Source organism: Lemur catta, chromosome 7, assembly GCF_020740605.2.
Source record: "Lemur catta isolate mLemCat1 chromosome 7, mLemCat1.pri, whole genome shotgun sequence".
In the NCBI taxonomy this organism is placed as follows: domain Eukaryota; kingdom Metazoa; phylum Chordata; class Mammalia; order Primates; family Lemuridae; genus Lemur; species Lemur catta.
This window is the reverse complement of record NC_059134.1, coordinates 69346212-69372122: the sequence shown is the minus strand read 5'-3', so window position 1 is coordinate 69372122 and position 25911 is coordinate 69346212. Positions and strand designations below refer to the sequence as shown.

Sequence of the window (25911 nt, the reverse complement as noted above, 5' to 3'; positions counted from 1 at the left end):
AACTGGAACGTTGGTGTGTTTTCTTTCCCTCGTTATAGCTGAATGCCAGCTTCTGGAAGGTAAATAGAGTGGGCAAGATGAATGAGTTATAAACACCTCCAGATGAGGGAATGGATTGTTTGTACAAAATAGCAGGAAAGATGCCAAGCATGCAGCTGAGCTACCATCACTGAAGTCATCAGAAGGGAACAAAAATTAGGAAAATACAATCAAATCTTTACTTTTACAATTGCAAAGGCACTTTTACAATTTTACAATTGCTATTCCTTATTATTTACTTTCTAAAAATTTTTAACCATGGTATGGAGGGTTTAAAATATAGATCAGTTAGGTCTTTTACAAAATTGATTAAATAATGAGATAAATAATTTGCATTTTATTAATAAAAGCTTTAGTACCAAATTCTATATGTTACTTAATCATGGTCTATATACACTGCAGTTTTTCTTGGAATCTATTCCTACACAATGGAAATATTGATAATGATAATTATAAAAAGAAGGCAAAATGTACTTTTGCAAAAGTTCCATTAAATATGAAGTTTTAAAAAGACTATGGGATATTTGTAGAAAGGTTAACATATTCTTCTGATGTTTATTAAATATCTACCCTGATGCTAAATTCGCCATGTGTTTGCAAATTTTTCATGCCATGTGTTGACATCCTTTTATTTATTTATTTATTTATTTAGAGACAGGGTCTTGCTCTGTCACCGGGCTAGAGTGCAGTGGCATCATCATTGCTCACAGCAACCTCAAACTCCTGAGCTCAAGTGATCCTCCTGTCTCAGCCTCTGGAATAACTGGGATGACAGGCACATGCCACGACGCCTGGCTAATTTTTCTATTTTTTGTAGAGATGGGGTCTCCCTCTTGCTCAGGCTGGTCTCAAACTGCTGGTCTCAAGTGATCCTCCCACCTCAGTCTCCCAGAGTGCTAGGATGACAAGCATGAGCCACCACGGCTGGCCCTGATATCTTTTTAAATTAACAGTCCCACTCCCTTAACAAGGAGGGGAAAAAAATCCTAAGAGGCTCCAAAGTCAGGAGTTGTACTTTTCTCTCCCTAGCATCTGTTTCTCAGGCTTTTTTCCTCCTTTCAAAAGGTACCAAAAACGTGGAGAAGAAGCATGTGGGCAGTGAGGAATCAGGGTCGTACCTTTAAAGCCCTGCCAGTTAGTTAAAGGTCAGCACGGAAGGGACTGTCTGTGAGAGGACAAGGAAGCTGAACTTCTCTTGAGCCAACTGAACTGGATGGCAGCCAATCTCTTTCTCCTTCCTGGACCGGAGCGGAGCTCCCCACAGTTCTGTGGGCCCCTGCACAAAGACAAAAATGCTCTGTAGAAATAGGGTCTAGTTTCACCTTTTAGGTGAAACAGATTGAGCCAGGTTTCAGCAGGAGGTCAAGGGACAGAGGACAGAGAGGACCAAACTGGTATTTGCTGTGTCAGAAACTTACAGGCTTATTTGCAAAGACTGAAGCTAAATAAAGACTTCTTATTAGCATAGGACTAGAGTTGTGAAATTTGGTGAAAGGATTTTATGCAAGGAAGCCTTTTATATATATATATATATATATATATGTGTGTGTGTGTGTGTATATATATATATATACACACACATACACACACACACACACATACACACACACTCATGGCAATGGGGAAAGTAGAGAAAAATACATCATTTTAATTAGGGGAGAAAACTATTGTGATGTATAAATTCCTAACATTTTTCATGACAGTAATTTTTTTCTTTTGTACTAAAACATCAGACTGGTACTCCCAAATTTCTGCTCCCTACCCCAAAATGAAAGAGGAAGTAAAATTCTTTTCACAAAAATAAAGTGTACATTTTTCAAAAGAGCAGTAAACAAACATTAGATAACTTATTCTGAAACAATCTTCCTCTTTATTTGGGCTTTTCTTTAGATTTTCTTAGAGGAAAAGTTGACATCCAACTCCACATGTTCCTTTTTTGTTTTCATGAATGTTCTTCTCACATTTCCTTTCTGGTTGGAGTAGTGTTTTATTGTTCTGTGAAAACCCAACTGCAATCTGTCAAGTATCAGTCATTAGTAAGGTAGTATGTGTCAAACTGAAAAACAGACATTTATGTCTGTTGTTTTGATCTTTCTACATTTAGGTGCTCTCAGCTTATTTTCTGGAAGTGTGCATTGAACCATAAGCAATATTGTATCTCTCCTGAGGACATAATCTTTCCTAAATGCCTGTCTAGTCCACTGTTTTTCAGAGGTAAGAATCTTGAGGGCTGGGTCCAGCTGGGAGGAATGTTCCCGGGGGTGGCCTGGGACAACGTAGCTGGATGGAGAGTTCCAATCTTCATCATCTTAGTTGCAAGAAGACAGGGTCATCCACAGAAGGCAACTTTGTGCATTTGTCGGCCAGGCAAAAGCAGAGAAGCAAGCAGGGAAGCTGAAAACAAGGGAGTGAAGATCTGAACAGAGCTGGACGGGTAGAGAGGGTCAAGGGAAGCGTTTCAGTTCTGAAGCCACAAATGGGAAGCTTGTGCCAGAGGGCCCCTTTTATGTTAGCTGCTGAGAGAGGTTGGCGGCTTAGAGTAGCCATCCAGCACTCCAGGCTAAATGCTGTAAAATCAGTAGCTATACCGGCTCTATTTTTATTCTCACTTTTATATACTTCCTTTTTATCTTAGCACTATATGGTTTTTTATCCTTTAATTCTTCCTCTCATGGGTCCTGTTTTTAAGCTCTGTCCTTTACAACTCTAGTTTCCTTTGGGTATTTTTTTTTTCCTTTTTAAAGTTTCTTTCTTTTTTTCCTTTTAGAGCTCTTTAAAAGCTAGCACTTTTGTAGGTTTTTTTTTTCTTTGTTCATGTAGTCTGATCTAGAAACCAGGACTTTATTTATGTTGGCCTGTATTTCTCAGGTCTCTAATCAACTCGGTGTAAAGTGGAATAGCTTGGCAACAGGCATAATAATAATAATTAAAAATAACAGTGAGCACAGGACTAAGAAATGATATTCAAAAATAAGAAGGAAAGTGACATACAGTCATAGGTTTTGTCCGAAAATATCTATTCCGGCCAACTGAGAAGCACCCTTGCAAATCAGTAAATAATGTCTATGTGGAGAAAAGCAAAGCCATAGGGAAGTGCTGCCTTCAAGTGTAGAGTTTGCTTTGTGTATTACCTTTTGGTGAAATTCCCACACACAAACCAACCAACCTTTGAAACCCCAAATGAAAACAATGACTGCTGCTAGAAAGATTTCCAAGGGTACTTTTAAAACATAGAGTAGATTTGTCTTCCTGGCACAACTACTTCAGAGAAGTTCCCGCTTAAATCCACGCTTGGTCATTTTATATCTGCCATTACATATTCTTATTTGCTGAATGTAAGTCTTGTCAACAAGTTATTTTAAAAAATACTTTTTGAAATTACCCACACCCCAAACAGCAGGACTGCTGTGTGTATACACAAATGCTCTGGAAAGGTACAAGTCAGGTATTGGGTGTAGGCACAGGACAAACCGCATGGTCTGCCTTGGCAGCCCTGTCCTCACCTGCAAGCTGCCCACACACACTCCCTTCCAAACGGTGCTTCCTCTGATGCCAATTGGCTGACTGAGCTACTGTGGGAGGAAGCCTTTGGCGGGGGGATGATGTGAATAAATATTTTATTAACCAAATTTCAAGTTTAAAACTTGACTTACCCTTTCAACCAAATTCACATTGAAAGTCCCACCTCTTCTTAAAAATCTTGGACATTCAGGAGTTAAAGGGGTATGGAAGCTGGTGTAGCCTAGGGCTGCCATCCAAGGCTAGCTGAAAAGGCAGCAGGAAGGGTTTGGTTCTGGCTAGGCTACAGACAGGCCATCTGGATGCAGGGAAGGCCTAGAATGCCAGAAGCAGCTTTTTCTTTTGGTGTTAGACTTCTGTGAGTACAGCCTGGGGAGAGTCTTTGGTTTAAGACCCAAACTGAGAATCTTCTTTGAACAGGCATTTGGTATTTGAATTTTTATATATAAAACAAACATCCACTACACATATTCTTTTGGGTAAAGAAGGTTGGAGACAGCACTGTATACATAGTTAAACATACTTAGAAAGGAATGTATACCAGATTCACTAGACTTATAAATACATAGAAACTATGTGTAGTCTTCAAATAATTTTGCTAAGAATAAATCTGCATAGGTTTTCCTGGCATAACAGATACGTTGCCTGAACAACAAAAAAAATTATTTTTTTATGTTGTACCCCTCTGTTACTCTTATGAAGAATTATTTTATTGTTTTTCCTAAAGTTCACTTGAAAAAGCAATTTTGCCACATTGAAATTGCCTTTAGGCCTTTAAAATTATTTTCCTTCTCCATTTTTGTTTTATATTTAATTATATTACATTTATAATTAATTGCATTAGGCACAGTGTTAGCATGGGCCAGTTGTAATTCCTTTTACAGGAAATTTTTCTTTAGTGAAATTGAAGAAACAAACAAACAAAAAACCCTGCAGGGAAATTATAGCAACTTCCTACTCTATATCACTCATGAACATACATACACTCTGTTTGGAAACCACCCTCTGTAAAAGATATGATCTATTCTTCCTTAGCTATAGCAGTTTATGTTTGATTTGTATTGCTATTCTTAACAATTAAAGGAAAGGGTGAATGTAAATTCACTCGGACAAAACAAAACAGGAAAAAAAGAATATTATCCTTAAGAGAATTCTTACCTTGAGAAAGAGAAAATGCACGTATCTTTCTGGGTGAGGGAGGTGGGGTCGGGGAGGAGGAGTTTTTTTCTGTGCAAGGCATTAATTGCCACCTAGCAGCAGAGAAGGGGATTGCACATTTAGTTGGGGCTGAAATTCTAGAAAACATTTGTTTTAAAGGGCACATTACTTTTATTGTGAACAATATCTTAGGAATTATTAAGCCTACTGGTAGACTAAGGACTGATTTATTTCTCTCTTGTCTTGAGGAAAGAAATATATGAAACTGTTTGGCTTATTTATAAGAATACTCTTTCCATCATAAAATGTCTCTATTCTTTTGTTACCCTTGTCACTCCAGCAACAGGCCAAAGGAAAAGAAATTCTGAAGCCTCCCCGAAACTAAAAAATGCTGGCTTTGGCCCATTAGAGGAAGAAATATCTGTTTTTAATATAGAAAGTAGTTTCCCAAATAATCTCAGGATAAATTTCTATAAAAATAAGATCAGAATATATTTTACTGTGCTAGCACAATAAGAGGAGATTTATTTTTTAAATGAGAAGACATTTTTATAACAGATGAAATAATTTCCAGACCAAATTATTACTCAAATTTGTTAAAAATGTCCTTATTTCAAACTCCAACAACTATGCTTTTATTTTTGTAGCAGTCATCCTAAATGTTAAAGTATTAAAAGAGATTCTTTATTATTGTGCTTTATAGATCTTGGCAGCTAAATAAAAATAACTAAAAATTGTCAAGAGAGACTAAAACATAATTCAGTATTTAGGAGGACTTCAAACACTATCAGATTTTAAAAAAGAAGGTTTTTTACTAAAAGTATAACTTATTTAAGAGACTAGATATGGGGAGGTATCTCTGTATACTTCTAGTTTGCCACTCTCTATCTAGATAAACCATTGGCATTACTACTATACTGATTATATGAGTATATTATTACTAGGATGCCAGCAACATTTTGGAAGACAAATGCTGGTTCTAAAAGTAATAATAACAGCTAATATACACTGAGTATTTGCCATGTACCAGGCAGTGGACTAATCACCTTAAATGAAATTCACTTAATCATCACAATAATCATAGAAGATACCAGCCAATATTATCTCCATTGTATACATTTCAACAACAAAGCAAGGTTCAGAGAGGTGAAATATGTCAACAAAGCTCTCAGAGCTTATAAGTAGCTAAGCTCAAATACAAATATGGTTCTGTCTTAATAGTGGAGTGCCCAGCATTCAATCCTTGGAACTCTTTTCTATCTATTCTCATTTCAGTTTTGTTGCTCTAAATAACTTCTTTATGATGATGACTCTGAATATTGGATCTCCCACCTCGATCTCTCCACTGAACTCCAACTAATATGACAATCAACTACACCGTATCTCCACTTAAATGTCTAATAGACATCCCAAACTTGAAATGTACAAAACTATATTCATCATCTTTTCCCCTAAACCTGCTCCTCCTGTGTTTCCTTCATCTCAGTTCATTGCAACTCCATTTTTCCATTTGCTCAAGCCAAAAATGTTGGAGTCATTTTGAATTCTCTGTTTCTCTTACATACCTATATCCAATTCATTAGCAAAGTACTGCTGGCTCTGCCTTCAAAATACATTCAAAATCCAACTACTTCCTACCATTACAACTCTGGTCCAAGCCATTGTCATATCTTACTTGGATAATTGCAACAGCCTTGATCCTGTTAGCATGTTTGGCCCCTTATAATCTGTTCTCAACACAAGTGTCAGGATGATCTTTTAAAAATATCAGGCATGACATTCCTCTATTCAAAATCTTCTAGTAACTTTATATGTCACTTAGAGTCAAAGTCTTTATTATGGCCTAAAGACCTTATGTCCCTTAATGTAACCCTCATCTTATTTCTTCTCTGATTTCATCCCATACCATTCTTCCTCTCAGGAATTTTTATGTTTTGTTTACTGAGTTATTACCAGCATCTTAGTAATAATGCTTGGCATACAATAAGATGATTAATAAATATTTGTTGAATGAATGAGAAATGTCTGACTCAAAAACTCATCCTTTTTATCATTAGCTACTACGCACATATAGGTAGCTGAAGGTGGTTGGCTAGACTCTTCAGAGTGGCTCTTACATAAAAACCTCACTTGTAGACCAACAGAAGAGATATTTAGTCTCTTGGGGTTTTATTGGCTTTCAGCTCCTCCAAGCATGATAGGGAGATTTGGTTCAGGATACACCCTGGTTCTTAACCAGTAGTTGTGAAATTGATCAGTAAGAGTATTTTGTAGGACAAATAGGACACAAAAGCAATACTACTTCTCCAATTTAAATACCATCATTAGTTATTCCAGGATTTCTTAGAATAAAAAAAATTATAATAAGAGCAAGCCAAAATTTTCTCATGGATATGTAACACTCATTACTCAACTACGTAGATGACGTTCTGTAATAATTGCTTAATTTCTGGAAAAGGTATTTCTAAACAACTCAAATATGCCACTGGCTTTTGTACAGGCCTCTCTTTTGGTCACACATTTTGAGGGAGGAAATTATATTATACAGTTTAGATATAATTCTAAATTGTTATTCTTCCCAATTATGTCCATTAATTCCAGTTTGTTCTGTACCAAGTAGCTGTTACCAGAAGAGAACCTTAGCTTCTAAATAACCAGTTAAAAAAACAAGAAAAGAAAAAGAAAAACGTGGGAGTGGGTATAGACAAGACTAATTTAGAATGAGCTATCTAAAGGCTATCACATATAGGTAAAATAAATTATGAAACATTTATATGATAGAATACCTTTTAGGTATACACATATTTAAAAGCATGCTGTGTCATGAAGAAATGTTTGTGGTATAATTTTTACATAGAGAAGCAGGTTTAAAAAAATCACATACAATTCAATACAGAATTTTTGTGGCAGTTTATTTTGTTGATATATTAATTCTATGTGTTCTTTTATCCCACTGCCCCTTGCCCTTATTCAAGCAGGTATCTAGAATTCAGATTTTCGTAAGGCAAAAAGCAAAAGCTGCTTGGAGACAACATAAGCTCTCCCTGACTCTTGAAATGAGAAGGGTGAGGTGGAAAAAAGAGTTCTCAAAGTTTAGAAGACTGAAGCCTGTAGGCTGAGTGAATATCTAAGACTCCCATCTTGATCTGTGACAAAGCCCAGGGTGGTGACAAAACCTCAAAGAGAAAGGCCACATGGGGTACTTTGGGAGGCTAAACCTGGGTGCAGGGACTGCCAAGTTCACTCACTTGATTCCAGATTCTTGAGTGCCAAGTGCAGTAAAGAAATATCAGTCACCAGATCTGAAGGGAAGATGGCAATGAAATTTCCCACCAGCATGGCAAGATGGGAGCTTAGGGTTAGATTCAAGCTGATCTAAAGAAATACAGTATATTTCTTTCTTTCTTTCTTTTTTGAGGCAGAGTCTCGCTGTGTTGTTCTGGCTAGAGTGCCGTGGCATCAGCTTAGCTCACAGCAACCTCAAACTCCTGGGCTCAAGCAATCCTACCACCTCAACCTCCCGAGTAGCTGGGACTACAGGCATGTGCCATCATGCCCGGCTCATCTTTTCTACATATTTTTAGTTGTCCAGCTAATTTCATTCTATTTTTTGTAGAGATGGAGTCTTGCTCTTGCTCAGGCTGGTCTCGAACTCCTGAGCTCAAATGATCCACCCACCTTGGCTTCCCAGAGTGCTAGGATTACAGGCGTAAGCCACCTTGCCTGGCCCATCATATTTGTTTCTAAGGAATGAGAGTCACCTTCACAATATGTAGATGAACACACAGAAAATGTGTATGAACATTATACATATTGGAAAATATATTCTCAGGATAATTTTTCTCCCTTCCCTGCATGAATATTATTAGAAGAACAAAATTCATTAAAATTTTAAGTGATTTTCTCTACCTAGTAGATTATAAGAATTTATCATACTGTATTTTTTTAAAAATCATAAATATCTATTCCTTTTTTAATCAGAAAAAAATTATAAAACTAACTATAAGCTGGTTTTCCCCCCTATATATTTAAGCAAGTAGAAAACAGGGGAGGGCATATATATAATAAACTTAGGTTCTGTTTTCCAGCTGTTTCCTATCTACTGATATTAACATTCCTAAAAGTATAATATAAACTCAACCTCAAGAAAACAAGTTTTTTTCACATAAAAAAGTACTGTATATCTCCTGTGCCCTGTAAAATTTTTACATTGTATCAGTCAGGGTCTTGAACACTCAAAAGGGGTCACTAAAGAGAGTATAATCATACTCAGAACGTGGACAGGGAAACAGCAAGGAACGATGTGGTACCACTGCCAACCTGTGGCCAACATGGAGGGAGGGAAGGTAATAAATATTCTGATATCTTTCTCTTGTTCCCTTCTGATCTACTAGTGTCTTCTATTGGCTGAGCCCAACCAGAAGCTAGAGAGGAAGGAATCTTGCTGATGTAATCCATAAAGCATAAAGTAGATCTACTGGGACAACAGAGAATATCTAGCACAGTGACGTTAAAGTGTAAGCAATTCCAAAATTTTGCTATAAATATTTCCAAATATAAAAACTTCTACTAGAAGAGTACTAGAACTGGAAACATAAAGTTTTATCCTTCAATCTTTGGTACTATGTAATATATTTGGAATTATTGCTACTACTATTAATACTAAAGTACTTTTTATTCATCCACTCTTTTAACTAAACTTTATTGAGCACCTAGTTTGTGTGACACATTTGATGTATGTACAAAGGGAAATATTACACAGTCCCTGTCCTCCAGTGGCTTATGATTTAACATATGGGGACAACATGTAAATAAGTGCAATTAAGTATCATATGTGTGCAGTTGGATGTTAAAATGGGATTCTCAGTTTTGGCTGAGGCTCTAAGAAAGTAAAATGCCAACTACTCTCATATTCTACAGTAAAGGAGAAAACCATAAAAAGTAGAAATTGCAAAAAAAAAAAAGGGGGGTGCTCCTTAACTGTCCTACTTCTATCTCAGAAAAAGGTTGGAGTTTAGAAGATTTTGAGGGTTTTTGGTGTGCTGTAAGTGGACATTGCTTTTTCCTCACCTCGTACCTAGGGAAAGAGGCTTTAATGAAACTTTGATATATGGACCCCTCTAGCTGGGGGTTTGAGGATCACAGCAGACTACTAGTACCTGAGGAATTCATTCATTATTTATATAGCACTTTTTAGGTATAGGCACTATGCTAGGCACAGGCAAATATAGCAGTGAGTGAACAAAATAGACAAAATATCCCTGTCTTCATGGAGCTAACATTCTAGCAGAATCTAGAAAGCAGGAAATTTTGACTAACTGCAAAGATGAGTTTTAAATTTGGTCAATGTCTGCACTCTCAGAGTCACAGCAGGTGTTGCAGATGTTTATTTGGATCAGACATGAGCTACTGAAGGAGGGTCACATGGAAGGATGAGGAGACTTCAACTGAAAGAGATTGGCGGTGTACCCACAGATTCTGGCAATTAACATTGAGCTGGATAGCCAGGTGAGATATATTTACCCGATTGGGAGATTACCAGTATTTTTTCAATGGGGTAAGGTGAGAATGGAGGCGTTTTCAAAGAACCCATAAAATAACAAGTGTCAACTGTAAACACCTGCCAAGCTCAAAGAGTACCACTCTTAATCACAGAACAATAGTAGCCAAGTCAAGAACTTTCTTGTCCCTTTCTCTGTTTCAACTTGAGAGAAGGAAGGCAATCTAGTTGGTGGTGGTGATGGCAGGGGCCATAAGGAGAGAAATTTTAGACAGGGACATAGAAAGGTAGTCAGCCATATCCCCCTTTGTCATAGCAGTTTCAAGCTAAGGGAAGCAAGAAGCTTCACCCTTAAATTTTTTATTATTATACTGGACATATTAATTACTGATATAAGGCTGTTTAATTGACTAGTTGACTCTTTGTACTTGAGTGACCAGAAGAGTATGAGATTTGTACCTACCATGTTCAAGGAGCTTAGAATAATTAACTCTACCAGTTGTGTTTTAACATGTGGGGGATTAAGTATTTGCAAATTGTACCCTATATAATAACTCAATTGTTCAATGCACCAGTTACAGTTGCTAAACATAATGACACAATGAGATTTACATGTCCATGAAAACCAATTTCAACTTGGTTTTTATTTAGAATTTACTTTTATTTGATTATTTTAAAAAGCCTGACATAACTTATCCATGACCTTTAGAGAACTAATGCTATGTTTGCTGACCCAGTCTTCCTACAAAATATCTTTATTGATCAATTTTTCAGTGCCTGCTTAATTAATTATCAAGATGCTTCTGGAGCCAAATCACCAAAATATGCAGAGAGGAGCTGAAAGTCGTTTAGGTCCTTCAGTTTTGGCAAAAAAGGCCAACCAAATGTCCCTTCTCTTGGTCTATAAGTGGAGCTTTGACAAACATAAACATTTGGACAATTGGCTGAAGAGTCCAGCCAATTACTGTGAATGAAGGATAGATCACAAAGCCCCAGCTATTTGCTTTGGAAGTAATAATAAAAAGAACAGGTTTGGCGTGATAGATCTATCATTCATTCACTCATTCATTCATTCAACAAATGTTTAGTGAGTCCTTACTATATGCCAGGCTTTGTTGCAGGTACTAGAAATACCTCAGTAAATAAAAAAAGTCAAAAATTCATATCCTTGGATGTTTGTGATTCCATTATATATTTTCTGTATCTGCACCCCACCCCAGCTTTTACTTGAGCTAGATTCAGTGGGTTCCTTTTCTTTGTATGCAAAAGACTCCTTCTATAAAAGCAATAAAGTAATAAGAGGTTACCATCCCTAATTGCAGGGAATTCCTACAAGTCAATGAGAAAATGATTAACACAATAATAAACTGAGGAAAGGAATGAAGTGACAATTCACTAAAGTAACATAAACAGCCAAGAAACACATAAAAATATTTTTTACTAATAATCAAGAAATACAAATAAAATTAAAGAGGTTTGCTTCTTTTTCTGCCTATCAACTTGATAAAGGTACAAAGTACTTACAATATCCAATGTTGGTGAGAGTATAAAGAAAGCTGACTCTCAGGCACTGTAGAATATAAATCAATATAATTTTTTTGCAATTTAGCCATATTTACCATAATTGTAAAAGTGGTTTCCTTTGACCCCACAATTCTACTTCTATGAATTCCTCATAAGGAGGTAATCAGAAAAGTCCACAAAAGGTGTTGCATGTACAAGAATATTCATTATAGTATTTTCATAATAGCAAAAACTTGGAAATAATTGCTCACCAATAATCAGGTAAATTATTGTATTTCTACACAATGGAATGCTATGCAAAAATTGAAAATAACATAAACCATTACTTATGGATATAATAAGATGGCCATAACTTTTTAAGTGTATATCTTATTTTTTTAATTATATGTTTATTATACTTTTGTGTGAGGCATGTGACTAGTGAGAAAAAGACTATGGAAAAGAATTGTCAAAATGTTTATGTACTATATAACAATTTTTAAATAAGCATTAATTATTCAACATTCATTATTCATTCAGCAACAGTAAGCACTTAATATGTGCCAGGCATTGTGCTAGGTACTGGAGAAACGAGAAAACAGTCTATTAAGTGATCTGAGTCTGTTACTTCACCAGCAAAGCTCAGATCCTTAAGGACCCTTTCAGCTCTTACTAGAGTCTACGTACTCATCCTTTCTTCTTTATAAAGAAAATGAGTAGTCAGTAGATGTTAGGTTGGCAGCTGTTTGCAGAGCTGTCTTAAACTATTTCATTTGGGGATTTATGTAATTTGGAAGAAAATGTCCATTTTTTCTCAGTGATCTAATCTGTCAGGTATTATGCTCGGTGTTGAGGGTACAGAAAGTGCCTACATGGAGTTCGAAGTCTGATGGAGGAAACCTGTAATAATAAAAATGTGTGATCCATGACAACAGAACCTTGAAAGATGAGATCTCCAGGGAGTAAGGAAGAGGATTCCAAAGTAGAAAGAAAAGCATGCACACACAAGATACTCGAGGAAGGGTGTGGCTGGCACACACAAACGGCCCATTATTTTGTGGCCTTTTCTGCAGCCTCGTTCTTCTCAGTCACACAAGACCCCAAATCTCTGTGGACAGTGAATGAGAGGTTGAGCCTGGATCACCCGGAGTTACAGCTGTCGTCTCCAGCGATTTCAGGTGCAGCCCGCCGGGGGGGTGAGAAACTGGAGGGAATCTGCAACACACACGAAACTTTGCTGAGAATCCACGAAGGGCGACGTGATAGGGGCGGCCCTACAGCTCGCTGCTGGCACTAGCCGTCCAGGGTTTCCCGCCCACCTCAGTGCCTATCTTCCGAAGCCACGCCCACCCCCGAATGGGCTGGGAGTTTCGAGGGCGGGGAAGAGTTGGAAGCCTATCGATATCTCTGGAATAGACTGCACTACCCTGCGCCGCCGCCGTCAAAGCCCCGCAGACTTCTCTGTAGACCGCCGAGCAATAGTTTCGGCGGCGCTCCGTGATTCGTATCTTTGCTGGAGGCTGTAGCCAGGCCCGCGCCGAAACCATGGTACGTTGGATCCCGAATCCCTGAAAGGTTTAGGGCATAGGTCCAATGATTGGGGGATGGCAGGCCACCTCTCTTGCCATCCCTAGCGTGGTCCGGGGCCACGGGGCCCCGGGGCTTGAGAGGCTCAGCCGACGGAAGGTCTCCGGCAGTGATTCAGCATCTCCGGCCTGTCCCGGCGAGGGACAGTGGGTAGTCGGTGCGGCATTTCCACCGCCACTTAGTTTCGCTTTCTACGGGACCTGGGACACTTCTTCGTCGGCCAACTAGCCGAGTTCGCCTCTCAGGTTCCTTCATTGGAGGAGATTCTGAGAGGTCCAGCGTGGCCCCTCGTGTTTTGTATGGGAGAGCAGAAAATAGGGAATTAACTTGAAGGCCTACTTATACCGCTAGTGCGGACTTAACCCCAGGGTTTGTGTTCCAGAGTCCATTTTCCTGGTGGGTTTGTCTGATTTCCCTCTCCCCGAGAGCTCAATTAGAAAAGGCCCTTTTCAATGACTTTGTCCAGTCGCCTGGTTACAGATAAGTAAACCGAGGCTGAGAGGGGAAGCGATGGAATCGAGGTTACAATATAGGACTCTGGGCTTCCAGTCCTATGTTTGCCATGCCAGCACTCAGTCTCACCCTCATGATTATTCTCCCAAGTACGGATAGATTAGTTTTAATACTGTCATTATAGCAGTAATGGTTATATCGGTGTAGCTATTTGTATGCACCTCTTTACTTCCTGAGGGTGTTTTGGTTTTATTCATTCAATATAAATGTTAAAACACACAAAGCGCTTGTACAGGTACAAGTACACTGAGGGTTCAAAGATAAATCAGACAAATCCCTAATCATAATACAGAGATAGAAAGGGACATTTAGATAAAGAACTATGAGAGTATGTGTTGGAGGGATTTGGAAAGGAGGAGACTTCAAGAGATAAACATTTGAGCTAATTTTAAAAAAAGGGAGGCTTTTGACCTTTTATTAGGGCCTGGTAAAAGGGAATAGCATAAGAAAATAGGAAGGAAACTTGATTATGACCTTGAGGAGTTGGCTGAGTCCAAAGGAGGTGCTATGGAGGGTAGCAGAATAGGAAGTTGGAAAGATAGGACCCATTTAAGTCTGCTTCTTCCTCCCTACCAGCTCATGGTAAATGTAGAATTGACAACTGAGTATAGTAGTGATCTTTTAGTGAGATTGGATTAACAGTGTTGTTTTCACATTGAATAGAAACACATGGAAGCACATTTTTTTTTTGCCCCCAAAATATTAAGGGAATACAAGTGTTTTTGTTACATGGATGAGTTATATAATGCTGAAATCAGGGCTTTTAGTGTGCCCGTTGCCAGAATAGTGTACATTGTACCCAATAGCTAGATTTTTATTCCTCATCCCCCTCCCCTCCTCCTCCATTGTTCCTTTTCAATGTCTATTACGCCACTTTATGATCACATATGCTCTTAGGAGAACATGTGGTATTTGTTTTTTCATTCATGAGATACTTAGGATAATGGTCTACAGTTCCATCCAAGTTGCTGCAAAAGACATTATTTTATTTCTTTTTATGGCTGAGTAGTACTCCATGGTGTATATATGCCACATTATTCTCTCATCAGTTGACGAGCACTTAGGTTGATTCCATATCTTTGTAATTTTGAATTCTGGTGCAATAAACATTCAGGTGCAAGTGTCTTTTTGATAATTTTATGATTTCTTTTCCTTTGGGTAGATACCCAACAGTGGGATTGCTGGATTGAATGGTAGGTTTACTTTTAGTTCTTTGAGCAATCTCCATACTGTTTTCTATTGAGGCTATACTAATTTACAGTTCCACCAACAGTGTATAAGTATTCCTTTTTCACTGCATCCATGCCAACATTTATTGGTTTTTGATTTTTTAATAATGGCCATTCTGATAGGGGTAAGGTACTAGTGCATTTCTTAAAGAATATTAAGAGTTGGGATTTGTAATGTTTTTGTGTTAATAGGTCTTTTTTTCTTTTACTTTCAGTTTCGCAACCAGTATGACAATGATGTTACTGTTTGGAGTCCTCAGGTAAAATAATGTTTTATATCATTTTTATGAAGTGGCTTTTTGTGGCTGCAATATGTTTAGAAATTCATAAGATCCTAGCCTGGGAGAAAAGGGAATACAATTATTTTAGACATTCCTGGAAATTAAATTTGTAATTAAAATGAGTTTCCTAATGGACCTAGAGGACATTAGACTAAGTGAAATAAACCAGAAACAGAAAGAAAAATATTGCCTGCTCTCACTTACATATGGAATTTTTATAAAACAAAGGTCAAATATGTAGAGAATAAAATAGTGGTTACCAGGGTGGGAGTGGCAGGGGAGAGGTAGAAATGAGGAGATGTAGGTCAGAGGATACAAAGTAGCAAATATGTGGGATGAACAAGTACAAAGATCTAACGTACGGCATGAGTACTTTAGTTAATAATATAGGTAGTATATAGCATTCAGAATTTTTGCTAAATGAGTAGATTATACCTGCTCTTGCCACAGAGGGGAGAAATGGGTAACTATGTCAAGTGATAGATATGTTTGCTTCTTCCATTATAGTGACCATTTTAATATATATATATATGTGTATATATCTTAAAACATCATGTTGTATGCCTTAAATAGACACACTAAAACTTACTTTAAAAAGGTTTCCTGGTTTTAAAAAATATTTGAGATTTGACTATACTCACCTGAAGCTGGGAACTCTAAATTAATTTTTAATTTATAAAAGGGTCTTCTAAGATGACTCTAAGATGTGTTGTTTTTTTCTCTTTAGGGCAGGATTCATCAAATTGAATATGCAATGGAAGCTGTTAAACAAGGTTCAGCCACAGTTGGTCTGAAGTCAAAAACCCATGCAGTGTTGGTAGCTTTGAAAGTAAGTAAAGCAATATATATATCTTTCTCTTTTAAAAAACAGAACTACCAAATGTAAATTTCACCATATAGACAATAAAGTTATAAACTTATTTTTATGTCTTATAATGTCTCTATTTAGAGGGCACAGTCTGAGCTTGCAGCTCATCAGAAAAAGATTCTCCACGTTGACAACCATATTGGTATCTCAATTGCGGGGCTTACTGCTGATGCTAGACTGTTGTGGTAAGTATGATCATGAAAAACAAAAGAAACATCCCTTTTGACTCATAATTGATTACTTTTCTAGAAAAGATCCAGATAAGATATTTTAGGAAGTTGTCTGCCAGAATGCTTATAAATTAAAGATTGTGAGTACCTGAAAGTGGGTTTGGGTTAGTTGCTAAATATTCCATTTCTTGATCCTTGTCATAGTAATGTATAGAGTTAAACTTTTTTTTTTTTTGAGACAAGGTCTCACTCTGTTGCCCAGGCTAGAGTGCGGTAGCATGATCATAGCTCACTGTAACCTTGAATTCCTGGGCCTAAGCCATCCTCCCACCTCAGCCTCTCAAGTAGCTGGGACTATAGGCACACACCAACATGCCTGGCTAATTTTTTCATTTTCTGTAGAGATGGGGTCTTACTTTGTTTGTAGGCTGGTCTCCAACTCCTGGCCTCAAGCGATCCTCCCACCTCAGCCTCCTAAAGAGCTGGGACTACAGGCATGAGCCACCTCACCCAGCCTTAATAGTAACACTTTTGAGAAGTCACTGAATAACATCATACTTGTTAATGCAGTGTATACTGTTTGAAACCATGTTATGTCTAAGAAGAGCTTGATACTTCTGTCTGGTTTCTAAGGATAAGCTGAACCACATTTGCTTTCTTTATACATCATCAGTATTTATTAGACATTTATTTTTTGCAATGCTCAATACTAGATGCTGCAAGGTATATAAAGGTGACTCAGACATGGATCTTGTCTTAAAGGAACTTAAAATCTAGTTTATCTAAAATACAAGGTAGAAAGTATAGAATAACTGGTAAATTTCTGTGGGAGTCCAGAGGACATAGAGATTATTTCTGATTGAGAGGCAAAATATAAAGGAAGAGGTGGGACTCTGAAATTACACAGATTGAGTTCTCACCTTCACAACTTAGTATCGGAGATTGGGCTAATTACTTAAATACTCAATTTTTTTGGTATTTTCTGTTTCAAGGTTATAGTTAAATAGCCTAACCTATAGGGCACTTAACACAGTGTTTTCAGATAGTATGTATGTGTGTTGGAGGTGGAAGATAGCCCAAATTAATTCTTAAATTTGTTTTGTGATTAGGTAAGAAAGAACATAAACACTAAAGGAGATAGTAGGGCCAGGCACAGTGGCTCACATCTGTAATCCTAGCACTCTAGGAGGCCGAGGCAGGAGGATCGCTTGAGGTCAGGAGTTTGAGACCAGCCTGAGCAAGAGTGAGACCCCATCTCTCCTAAAAATAGAAAAAAATTAGCTAAGCAACTAAAAGTAGAAAAAAAAAAATTAGCCAGGCGTGGTGGTGCACGCCTGTAGTCCAGCTACTTGGGAGGCTGAGGCAAAAAAATCGCTTAAGCCAAGGAGTTTTAGGTTGCTGTGAGTTAGGCTCATGCCAGGGCACTCTAGCCCAGGCGACAGAGCCAGACTCTGTCTCAAAAAGAAAGGAGATAGTAGTGCCATTGTTTAAGATTTTCAATTTATCGACCCAGTCCATTGCTCTCTTAAGTCAGCAATATAGTGATGGCGTTATGGGTTTCTGTCTACTCTTAAAAACATAAAATGTGTTATATTTTCAAACTTTTATTTAACCCAATCTATAATATTAACTTTCCAACATGTATTCAATATAAAACCTGTATTAATGAGGTGTTGTACATTTTGGCAGGTACTAAATCTTTGAAATTTGGTGTGTACTTTGTACTTACAGTACATCTCATTTCAGTCTAGCTACTTTTCAAGGGCTCAGTAGCCACATGTGAGTATTGCTTGCCATATTGGGCAGTGCGTTATTAGCCTTGGGAAATGGACTTAAGTAAAAGTCCTGAAGAAATAGTTTGGTTCCTACTGGCAGCATTTGATCATTAGATGTGGCATACACATATAGTGGACAAAGAAATATGGAAAGAATGGAACATATTCATTTCTTGTTTATTCTCTTTAATAGACATGATTGTCTTTTTCCCAATGTTAACCTTGCTTGATTTTATCAGATTTAACAGTGAGACTCTGCAGTTAGTGTACAGTATCTCCTCTAGAGTGCTGCTTACGAATAGAAGTAACATTGGGAAGAACATGTAAAGATGTCCTCTGCTATAGATTCTATTTCTTGCACTTGCTTTATTGGGGAAATTTTAGTCTGTTTTCAAGAGGAAAAAAAAACAGAGTAGGTACACTTTTTGCTGGTTCAAAACCTAGAGTTAAGACAAACTTGCTGACAGTAGAAAGGATAAGAGAAGAGAGATTGCTCTTTTCCCCTTGCTCAGCCTTCTCTTCTCTATTCTATAAGTGCTCTGAGATGAAGATTTTCTAGAGCTATGGAATGTTTTAGTCTTTTTTACAAACCTCATGTGGCCCCAGAGTTTGGCACAAAAATACATCTTTATGGCCTTGTCTTTCTTACCTTTCTGATTTCGTTATATAGATGTAATCCATGTAAATGTTTGGAAGAAAGCAAAGTGAAATCAAACTTCTTTATTTATATTAGAATAGCTGTCTGTTGAAATTACTAATTTTTCTTGCTTCTTTTTTAGTAATTTTATGCGCCAGGAGTGTTTGGATTCCAGATTTGTATTTGACAGACCACTTCCTGTGTCTCGTCTTGTCTCTCTAATCGGAAGCAGTATCCTTTTTATGTTAGCATTTATGGGTATGAATTTAAAAGGGTTTTGATATTAAGTAAAATTATGAAAACTTTTTTTTTTTGCGACCTCAAACTCCTGGGCTCAAACAATCCTCTTGAGTAGCTGGGACTACAGGCATACACATCACCATGCCCAGCTAATTTTTTAATTTTTGGTAGAGACTTTGTTGCCCAGGCTGGTCTTGAATGTCTGGCCTCAAGCAGCCTTCTTGCCTTAGCCTTCCAAAGTGCTGGGAGTACAGGTGTGAGCCACCATGCCCAGCCAGGCTGTAATAACTTTAAGGAATTGGGTTACTCTTTCATTAGCCCTTATAAGCAATTAATATTTTCCAGGAATAGATAAGCCCAATTTCAGGAAAATTATTCATGCATCATTTTTAGAAGAGATTTAAAATTTCTTGTTGGTTGTAGATGTCCCCAAAAGTCCTAGACCACTTATATCCAAGACAAATGAGGTTCTACATGGGATGAGATGATTTTGCTAGCACTCATTCTTGGGTTTGGTGGAAAGTCAAACATTTTGTAATATTAGGCCAAGGAAATTCTGTCCTATTTTATTTTCTTTTTCCTCTGGTAGATTAGATAACAAGGAAGCAACCAGAGACCTTTGTTAATAATATTTAATTTGAAAATAAAGATTGTACTTTATTCCTTGTTAGAACAAATTCTTTAACCAGGTTAAGAGACCCAGATACCAACACAACGATATGGCCGGAGACCGTATGGTGTTGGGCTGCTTATTGCTGGTTATGATGTAAGTTCATAGAGTATTATTATATTTTCATGATTTTTAAAAACTAGAAATTTTTTTAATTTTTAGCTTAATCAAAGTCAAGAATTATGTGATGTATTTTTTTTCTGTTTGTAGGATATGGGTCCTCACATTTTCCAAACCTGTCCATCTGCTAACTACTTCGACTGCCGAGCTATGTCCATTGGAGCCCGTTCCCAATCAGCTCGTACTTACTTGGAGAGACATATGTCTGAATTTATGGAGTGTAAGTGATGCTTTGTTGTTGTTTCTTTGGTTTGTTTTTTTGCCTCCTTCAATCTTTATATAGTGAATAAACATGGTATCCTAAATGAAGAAAACTATCAGCCTTACAGAAGAGTTGTTTTAAAAAATAAAGCCCATGAAGTGTTTATTGTTTCTGTCACTTACTAGTTTTTACTCCTTCTCGTTACCATAGTAGTTTCAATCACCAACAGAACTCTTTCAAAATATAAGTGTATCCCCAACCTTGAAAATTCTTGATTTACTTGGTCTGAAGTTTGTCTCAGCCAAAGTGGAGGACCACTGTATTAGTTGTTAATTATAAGTTCTGCTTATAACTTTTAGTTTTCTGTGCTTGTGTTCTTATTTTAAGCCACATAGACATTTCTTCATTAAGTAGTCTGTAAACAACAAGTAAAAAGGCAATGTAGCTGTGGAAAAGGGGAACATAAAAGATACAAGATGTGATGATAGGGCAGGTTTTCAAATGCTTTGCTTCACATTGGAAGGAGGATTAGTATCAGGTCTTTTACATTTTTCTTTGTCATCTTACTCTGTTTTCTTGTGACATTATAGCATTTTATGGAGAAAATATTTGGGGTTCAGTGAATGTAGAGAAAATGATTGTCTTATTAATATTACTCAAAGCAGACTGTTGTAGGATAATACTAGTTTAACTCTAGGAAGGGGAGATTCCAGCCAATAAACTTTTGTCAATTTTTTTTTTTTTTGAGACACAGTCTCACTTTGTTGCCCGGGCTAGAGTGAGTGCCGTGGCATCAGCCTAGCTCACAGCAACCTCAGACTCCTGGGCTTAAGGGATTCTACTGCCTCAGCCTCCTGGGTAGCTGGGACTACAGGCATGCGCCACGATGCCCGGCTAATTTTTTCTATATATATTTTTAGTTGTCCAGATAATTTATTTCTATTTTTAGTAGAGACGGGGTCTCGCTCAGGCTGGTCTCGAACTCCTGACCTTGAGCGATCCACCCTCCTCGGCCTCCCAGAGGGCTAGGATTACAGGCGTGAGCCACCGCGCCCGGCCAACTTTTGTCTATTTTTATTGACATAAGTTTAGTGTGTAACTAAAACCACAGTTTCATACTGTAGACTTGATAAATAAAAGAAGCCTAGCATGACAGTGAAAATGAGAAATAATTGTTAATTTGTTATGTATAGGCAATTTAAATGAACTGGTTAAACATGGTCTGCGTGCCCTAAGAGAGACACTTCCTGCAGAGCAGGACCTAACTACAAAGGTAAATATCATGTTTTCCAATTACAGATATTAACATTACAGTTTAATCCTTTGTTACATAAATGTAAATAATAGAGGAGTAGGATATGGTTATTTTTGGCTCATTCTCTCCCTTTAAGCTATTCACTAGGGAATCTGATTTTGAAATGTCATTTTTTAAACATTTCATTTTGGTGTAAAGCAATAAAACCAATAAGTCTCATATAGAGTGTCCATTTTTTTTCAGCAGATAGGCATACCTTTGTATTGTTAATTTAGTTAACAAAAATGTATATAATGAGCACCTACCATGTGTGGGCACTTTCTAGGCATTGAGAATATAGTAAACACAACAAACATCTTGACCTTCATGGAACATACATTGTAATGGGGGGAGATACAATATACCTGTAAGTAAATTATATAGTATATTAGAAGGTAATAAATGCTATGTAAAAAATAAAACAGGTTAAGAGGAGAAAGTAACCAATGGGGATGTAGGTAGGTAGTGTGGCAGGTGTAATCTAAAACAGGATGGTCAAGGATGGCCTCACCAAGAAAGTGAAATTTGAGGAAAAGATCTAAAGAAGATGTGTGAGCCATGCAGATGTCTACAGCAAGATTATTCTAGGGAATACACATGCAAAGGCTCTAAGGTCAGAAGTTCTTAGTATTCAAGGCAAGGAGGCAAGTATTGGGGGTCAACAAAGGGAAGAGGGGAAGGAAAGAAACCAGAGAGGTAATGGAGGCCAGATTGTGTATGAGCCATTGCGGGTACTTTGTATTTTACTCTGAGTGCGTTGTTAATGAATTTGAGCAAAGGAATAACATGATTTGGTTTAGGTTTTAAGAGAGTCACTCTGGTTGGCATTTTGACAACAGATTATAGTGGGGCAAGAGTGGAAATAGTTTCAAGGCTATTACAGTAATTGGAATGAGAAATGATGGTGATTGGAGCAGTGTTAGAGTTAGAGATGATGAGAAGTGGTTCAGTTTTGGATATCTTTTGAAATTAGAGCCAAAAAGGTTTGTTCACAAATCTGTTGTAGGGTGTGATGGGTGGGTGGGTGGAGGGTGTCTCCAGGGTTTTTGGCCTAATTAACTAGAAGGAAAGATTTGTGATTTACTGAAATGGATAAGATAGGTAGAAGGTTTTGGAGTAGGGGTTAGGGAGGAAGATCAGGTAGTTGGTTTTGAACTTCCAGAATTTAAAATGCCTGTTATTTGGCCAATTGGTGACATAGAGTAAGCAGTTATTGGCACTCCTTGGAATTCCATGGACAATGGTCCAGCCTAGATTTTAGAATTTTGGAGTATTTATGTAGAAATGGCCTTTGGAGTCTGGACTGGATGAGATTCCGAAAGGAATCAAATAGTTAGACAAGTGGTTTGGAGGACTGGGCCAAGTTTTTTTAATTGGGAAATTAGTAGGTATCAGCAAAAGAGACTTAGAAAGTTGGCCAAAGAGGTAGGTGGGAAACTTGGGGAATGAGGCATCCTTGAAAACAAATGAAGGGAAACTTTCAAGGATGAGGGAATGAAAACCTGCTAGTAGATCAAGGAAGATGTGGATTGAGAATTAACCATTAGATTACAATGATGTCATGGAGGACTTGACAAGACAATCTTAACCAAATGGTGGGGCAAAAGCCTGATAGGAATGGTATCAAGAAAGAATGAGAATAGAACTGGAGATAGCTCTTTAGTAGAGATTTTCTGTTGAGGGTCCAGAGAAATGAAGTGGTAGCTGGAAGAGGATGTAGTGAGGGGTTTTTGTTGCTTTATTTTTTAAGATGGAAGAAATTACATCATTTTGCTACATGATTAAGAGAATAATGCAGTGTAAAGGGAAGCATTTACATAGGAGAAATGTGAGAAAGACTGCTAGCACAATGTCCTTTATCTGAGGTGGAAGGATTGGCCTTAGAGAGGAAATTGGACTATTCATTCATAGTAACAGAAGAGAATCTAGGGACATAGATATAGGAAAGAGTGGATTCTCAGTGAAATAAGAACAAGGTTTTCAGCTACAAGGACAATGGAGCATGTTAGAAGGAGTTGTGGAAGAGAAAAGGAGATCAAATGACGTAGGAAGTGGTATAGAATGATCCAGGAACCACTAAGGCCTACTTGAGGTTAATGATCATTAAATAAAGTGAGATTAGTCAGCATTATAAAGCCATTTTGTTACAGCGATTAGATGATTATTTAATATCTATATGAAGACTTTATAGCCTGCATGATCTTTTTTAAACAGTGTTTCTACATGACATAGACCTTTGGGGTTACTCATAATCAAAAGTGAATATTAAATCTGCAAATGATAGGTGTCTTCTAGTTTCGTTCTCCCTTTTTTCCCCACACATAAGTAGTTTTTAAAGGCTTATCTAGTGCTATTTAAGTTCTTATTCTGCTGCTTTCAGCTAGTATTTTTTCATATGCATTTTTCCAACCTAAATTTTTGATTTTTTATTTTTACCTTTTTTTCCCCCTCAGAATGTTTCCATTGGAATTGTTGGCAAAGACTTGGAGTTTACAATCTATGATGATGATGATGTGTCTCCATTCCTGGAAGGTCTTGAAGAAAGACCGCAGAGAAAGGCACAGGTATCTAACTAATAACATAAAAGGCTTTAGTACTATCATAAGCTGCTGTTTCTACCACTACTGTGTGTGTAAATCTATCATTTTTGTCTTTATTATCACAGTAGGAAAATTAAGAACTTAGTAAAGTAAAATACTGAGGGGTAGTGATTTCCATTACACAAAAAGGGAAAAGAGTTGATTATTGGGTTATTGTAATAAGTTACCTCAAAACCTATGGGTTCAAACAACAAACGTGTCTCACAATTCTGTGGGTGACTGAGGCTCAGCTACATGGCTCTTTTGGTGGTCTCACTTGGGGTGTCTCAAACATTGCAGTTAGATGTGGGGTGGGACTGGAACATCCAAGATGACTTTACTCACACCTTCTATGTGTTTTAGAGGAGCTGCTAGAAGGCTGGGACCTCTGCTAGGATGACGGAGCCTCTGTCCATGGAGTCTCAGAGCCTTTTCTACAGCAGGGTCTCTCTAGCAAGGTGGCAACTCAGGGCTTGCAAAAGTCAGAAGTGAAAGACATTCTTAAGGCTGAGACCAAGGCCTGGCACAGCATTACTTTTACACATTCTTTCAGTTAAAGCAAGTCACAGGGCCAGCATAGATTGAACACTAAGATGGCTCTTCACAAATAGTAAGAAAAGCATCAAGAAGTATTTGGTGAATCTCATGTTAAATATGGGTCTTTTTGCTAGATGTGTAGAATACCCATTTGCTATTTAGGGATGTTTATTTGATAGCTATGTAATTGCAAATTAAAAAGTAGTACAGAAATTTCTTCTACAGGATGAGTTTTTTCAAATTGAAAAGGTTATTGTTGGTACTATTGGGGGGAGCAAGATTTACAGTATTTAAACTACTATTGGTAAGAACTAGCACTGTTGGGAAGGATGCCGTGGAGTGCCGTAAACACAGCTGGTTTGTTTGTTTGATTGTATCTTTGCTGTTTTATTGGTGGTAAAGGGGAAAAGAATGTCTAAGAAGTGGTGATTGTATTTTAGCTGTGGTAGTGATAATATAAGGAAGGCTTTTGCTATTGAGCAAGGTAAAGTATAATGATAGAATTGTTCAAAAATGTGTAGGTTTTCAGAACTGAAATTATATATACAATTACCCTTGAACAACATGCAGACTGGGGGCACTGACCCCCTGTGCTGTCAAAAATCCATGTATAAGTTTTAACTCCCCCAAAGCTTCTAATAGCCTACTGTTGACTGGAAGCCTTACTTCAATAACATAAACAATTAATACATAGACTAGTATCTACATATATTATATTTTTATATTATATATATTACATATATATTTTATCTACATAAAATTATGTATCATGACATACCTTTTTCTTAATTTTTTTGATATTTCTAGGCTACATGGTTTGTCTAGTTTTTTCAAATTGTCACAAATCTCCAATATATTTATTGAAAAAAATCTGCCTGTAAGTGGACCCATGCAGTTCAAACCCATGTTGTGCAAGGATCAACTATATTTTTTTAAGAAAACAAAACCTTTGTTTGGAAATTATTAACAGGACAATGAACTAAAATAGAGTGTCCAAAATATCTTATCTCCTAACCCCTTTTTTCATTAATTTTTTAATAATATAATATTTGTGATTAGAAGTGTATGTTGATAAAGTGTTTATTTTACATATTTTCTTTTTTCTTTCCCTCTTAAGCCTGCTCAACCTGCTGATGAACCTGCAGAAAAGGCTGATGAACCAATGGAACATTAAGTGATAAACCACTCTATATGTGCATTATCAAATATGTAAGAATGCAGGAACACGTACTGATGACAGTAATCTATACTTTGAACCAAAAGTTGCAGAGTTGTGGAATGGTATGTTTTAGGAATCAGTTCATATGTGAGTTGTTTCCAAGCAGCCTCACTGACGCCATATAATGGGGTACATTTTTCTTTGAAAGGGTCTATGTAATCATTTTCTAGAAAGTATAGGTATCTATCTGTACTACTGTTTTTATATGAAGAAAATAGTGTCTTTGTGGTTTTAAAGACAACTGTGAAATAAAATTATTTCACCTCCTAGT

General features: G+C 37.2%; 1 protein-coding gene across 1 annotated transcript; it reads left to right on the top strand.

The window, feature by feature from the left end:
* Positions 1 to 13073: 13073 nt before the first annotated feature.
* On the top strand, positions 13074 to 25911 carry PSMA1 (proteasome 20S subunit alpha 1). Its single transcript, XM_045557584.1, has 10 exons — positions 13074 to 13267; positions 15264 to 15308; positions 16057 to 16158; positions 16279 to 16382; positions 18922 to 19010; positions 19715 to 19785; positions 19900 to 20029; positions 21205 to 21284; positions 23759 to 23869; positions 25539 to 25911. The coding sequence occupies exons 1-10, from the start codon at positions 13265 to 13267 to the stop codon at positions 25593 to 25595; spliced, it is 792 nt and encodes a 263-aa protein (XP_045413540.1). The 5' UTR covers positions 13074 to 13264; the 3' UTR covers positions 25596 to 25911.

Coding starts and splice junctions, on each gene's coding strand:
- PSMA1 (XM_045557584.1), top strand. Junction 19,786..19,899: donor TGCTTATTGCTGGTTATGAT/GTAAGTTCATAG, acceptor TTCTGTTTGTAG/GATATGGGTCCTCACATTTT. Junction 21,285..23,758: donor AGCAGGACCTAACTACAAAG/GTAAATATCATG, acceptor TTTCCCCCTCAG/AATGTTTCCATTGGAATTGT.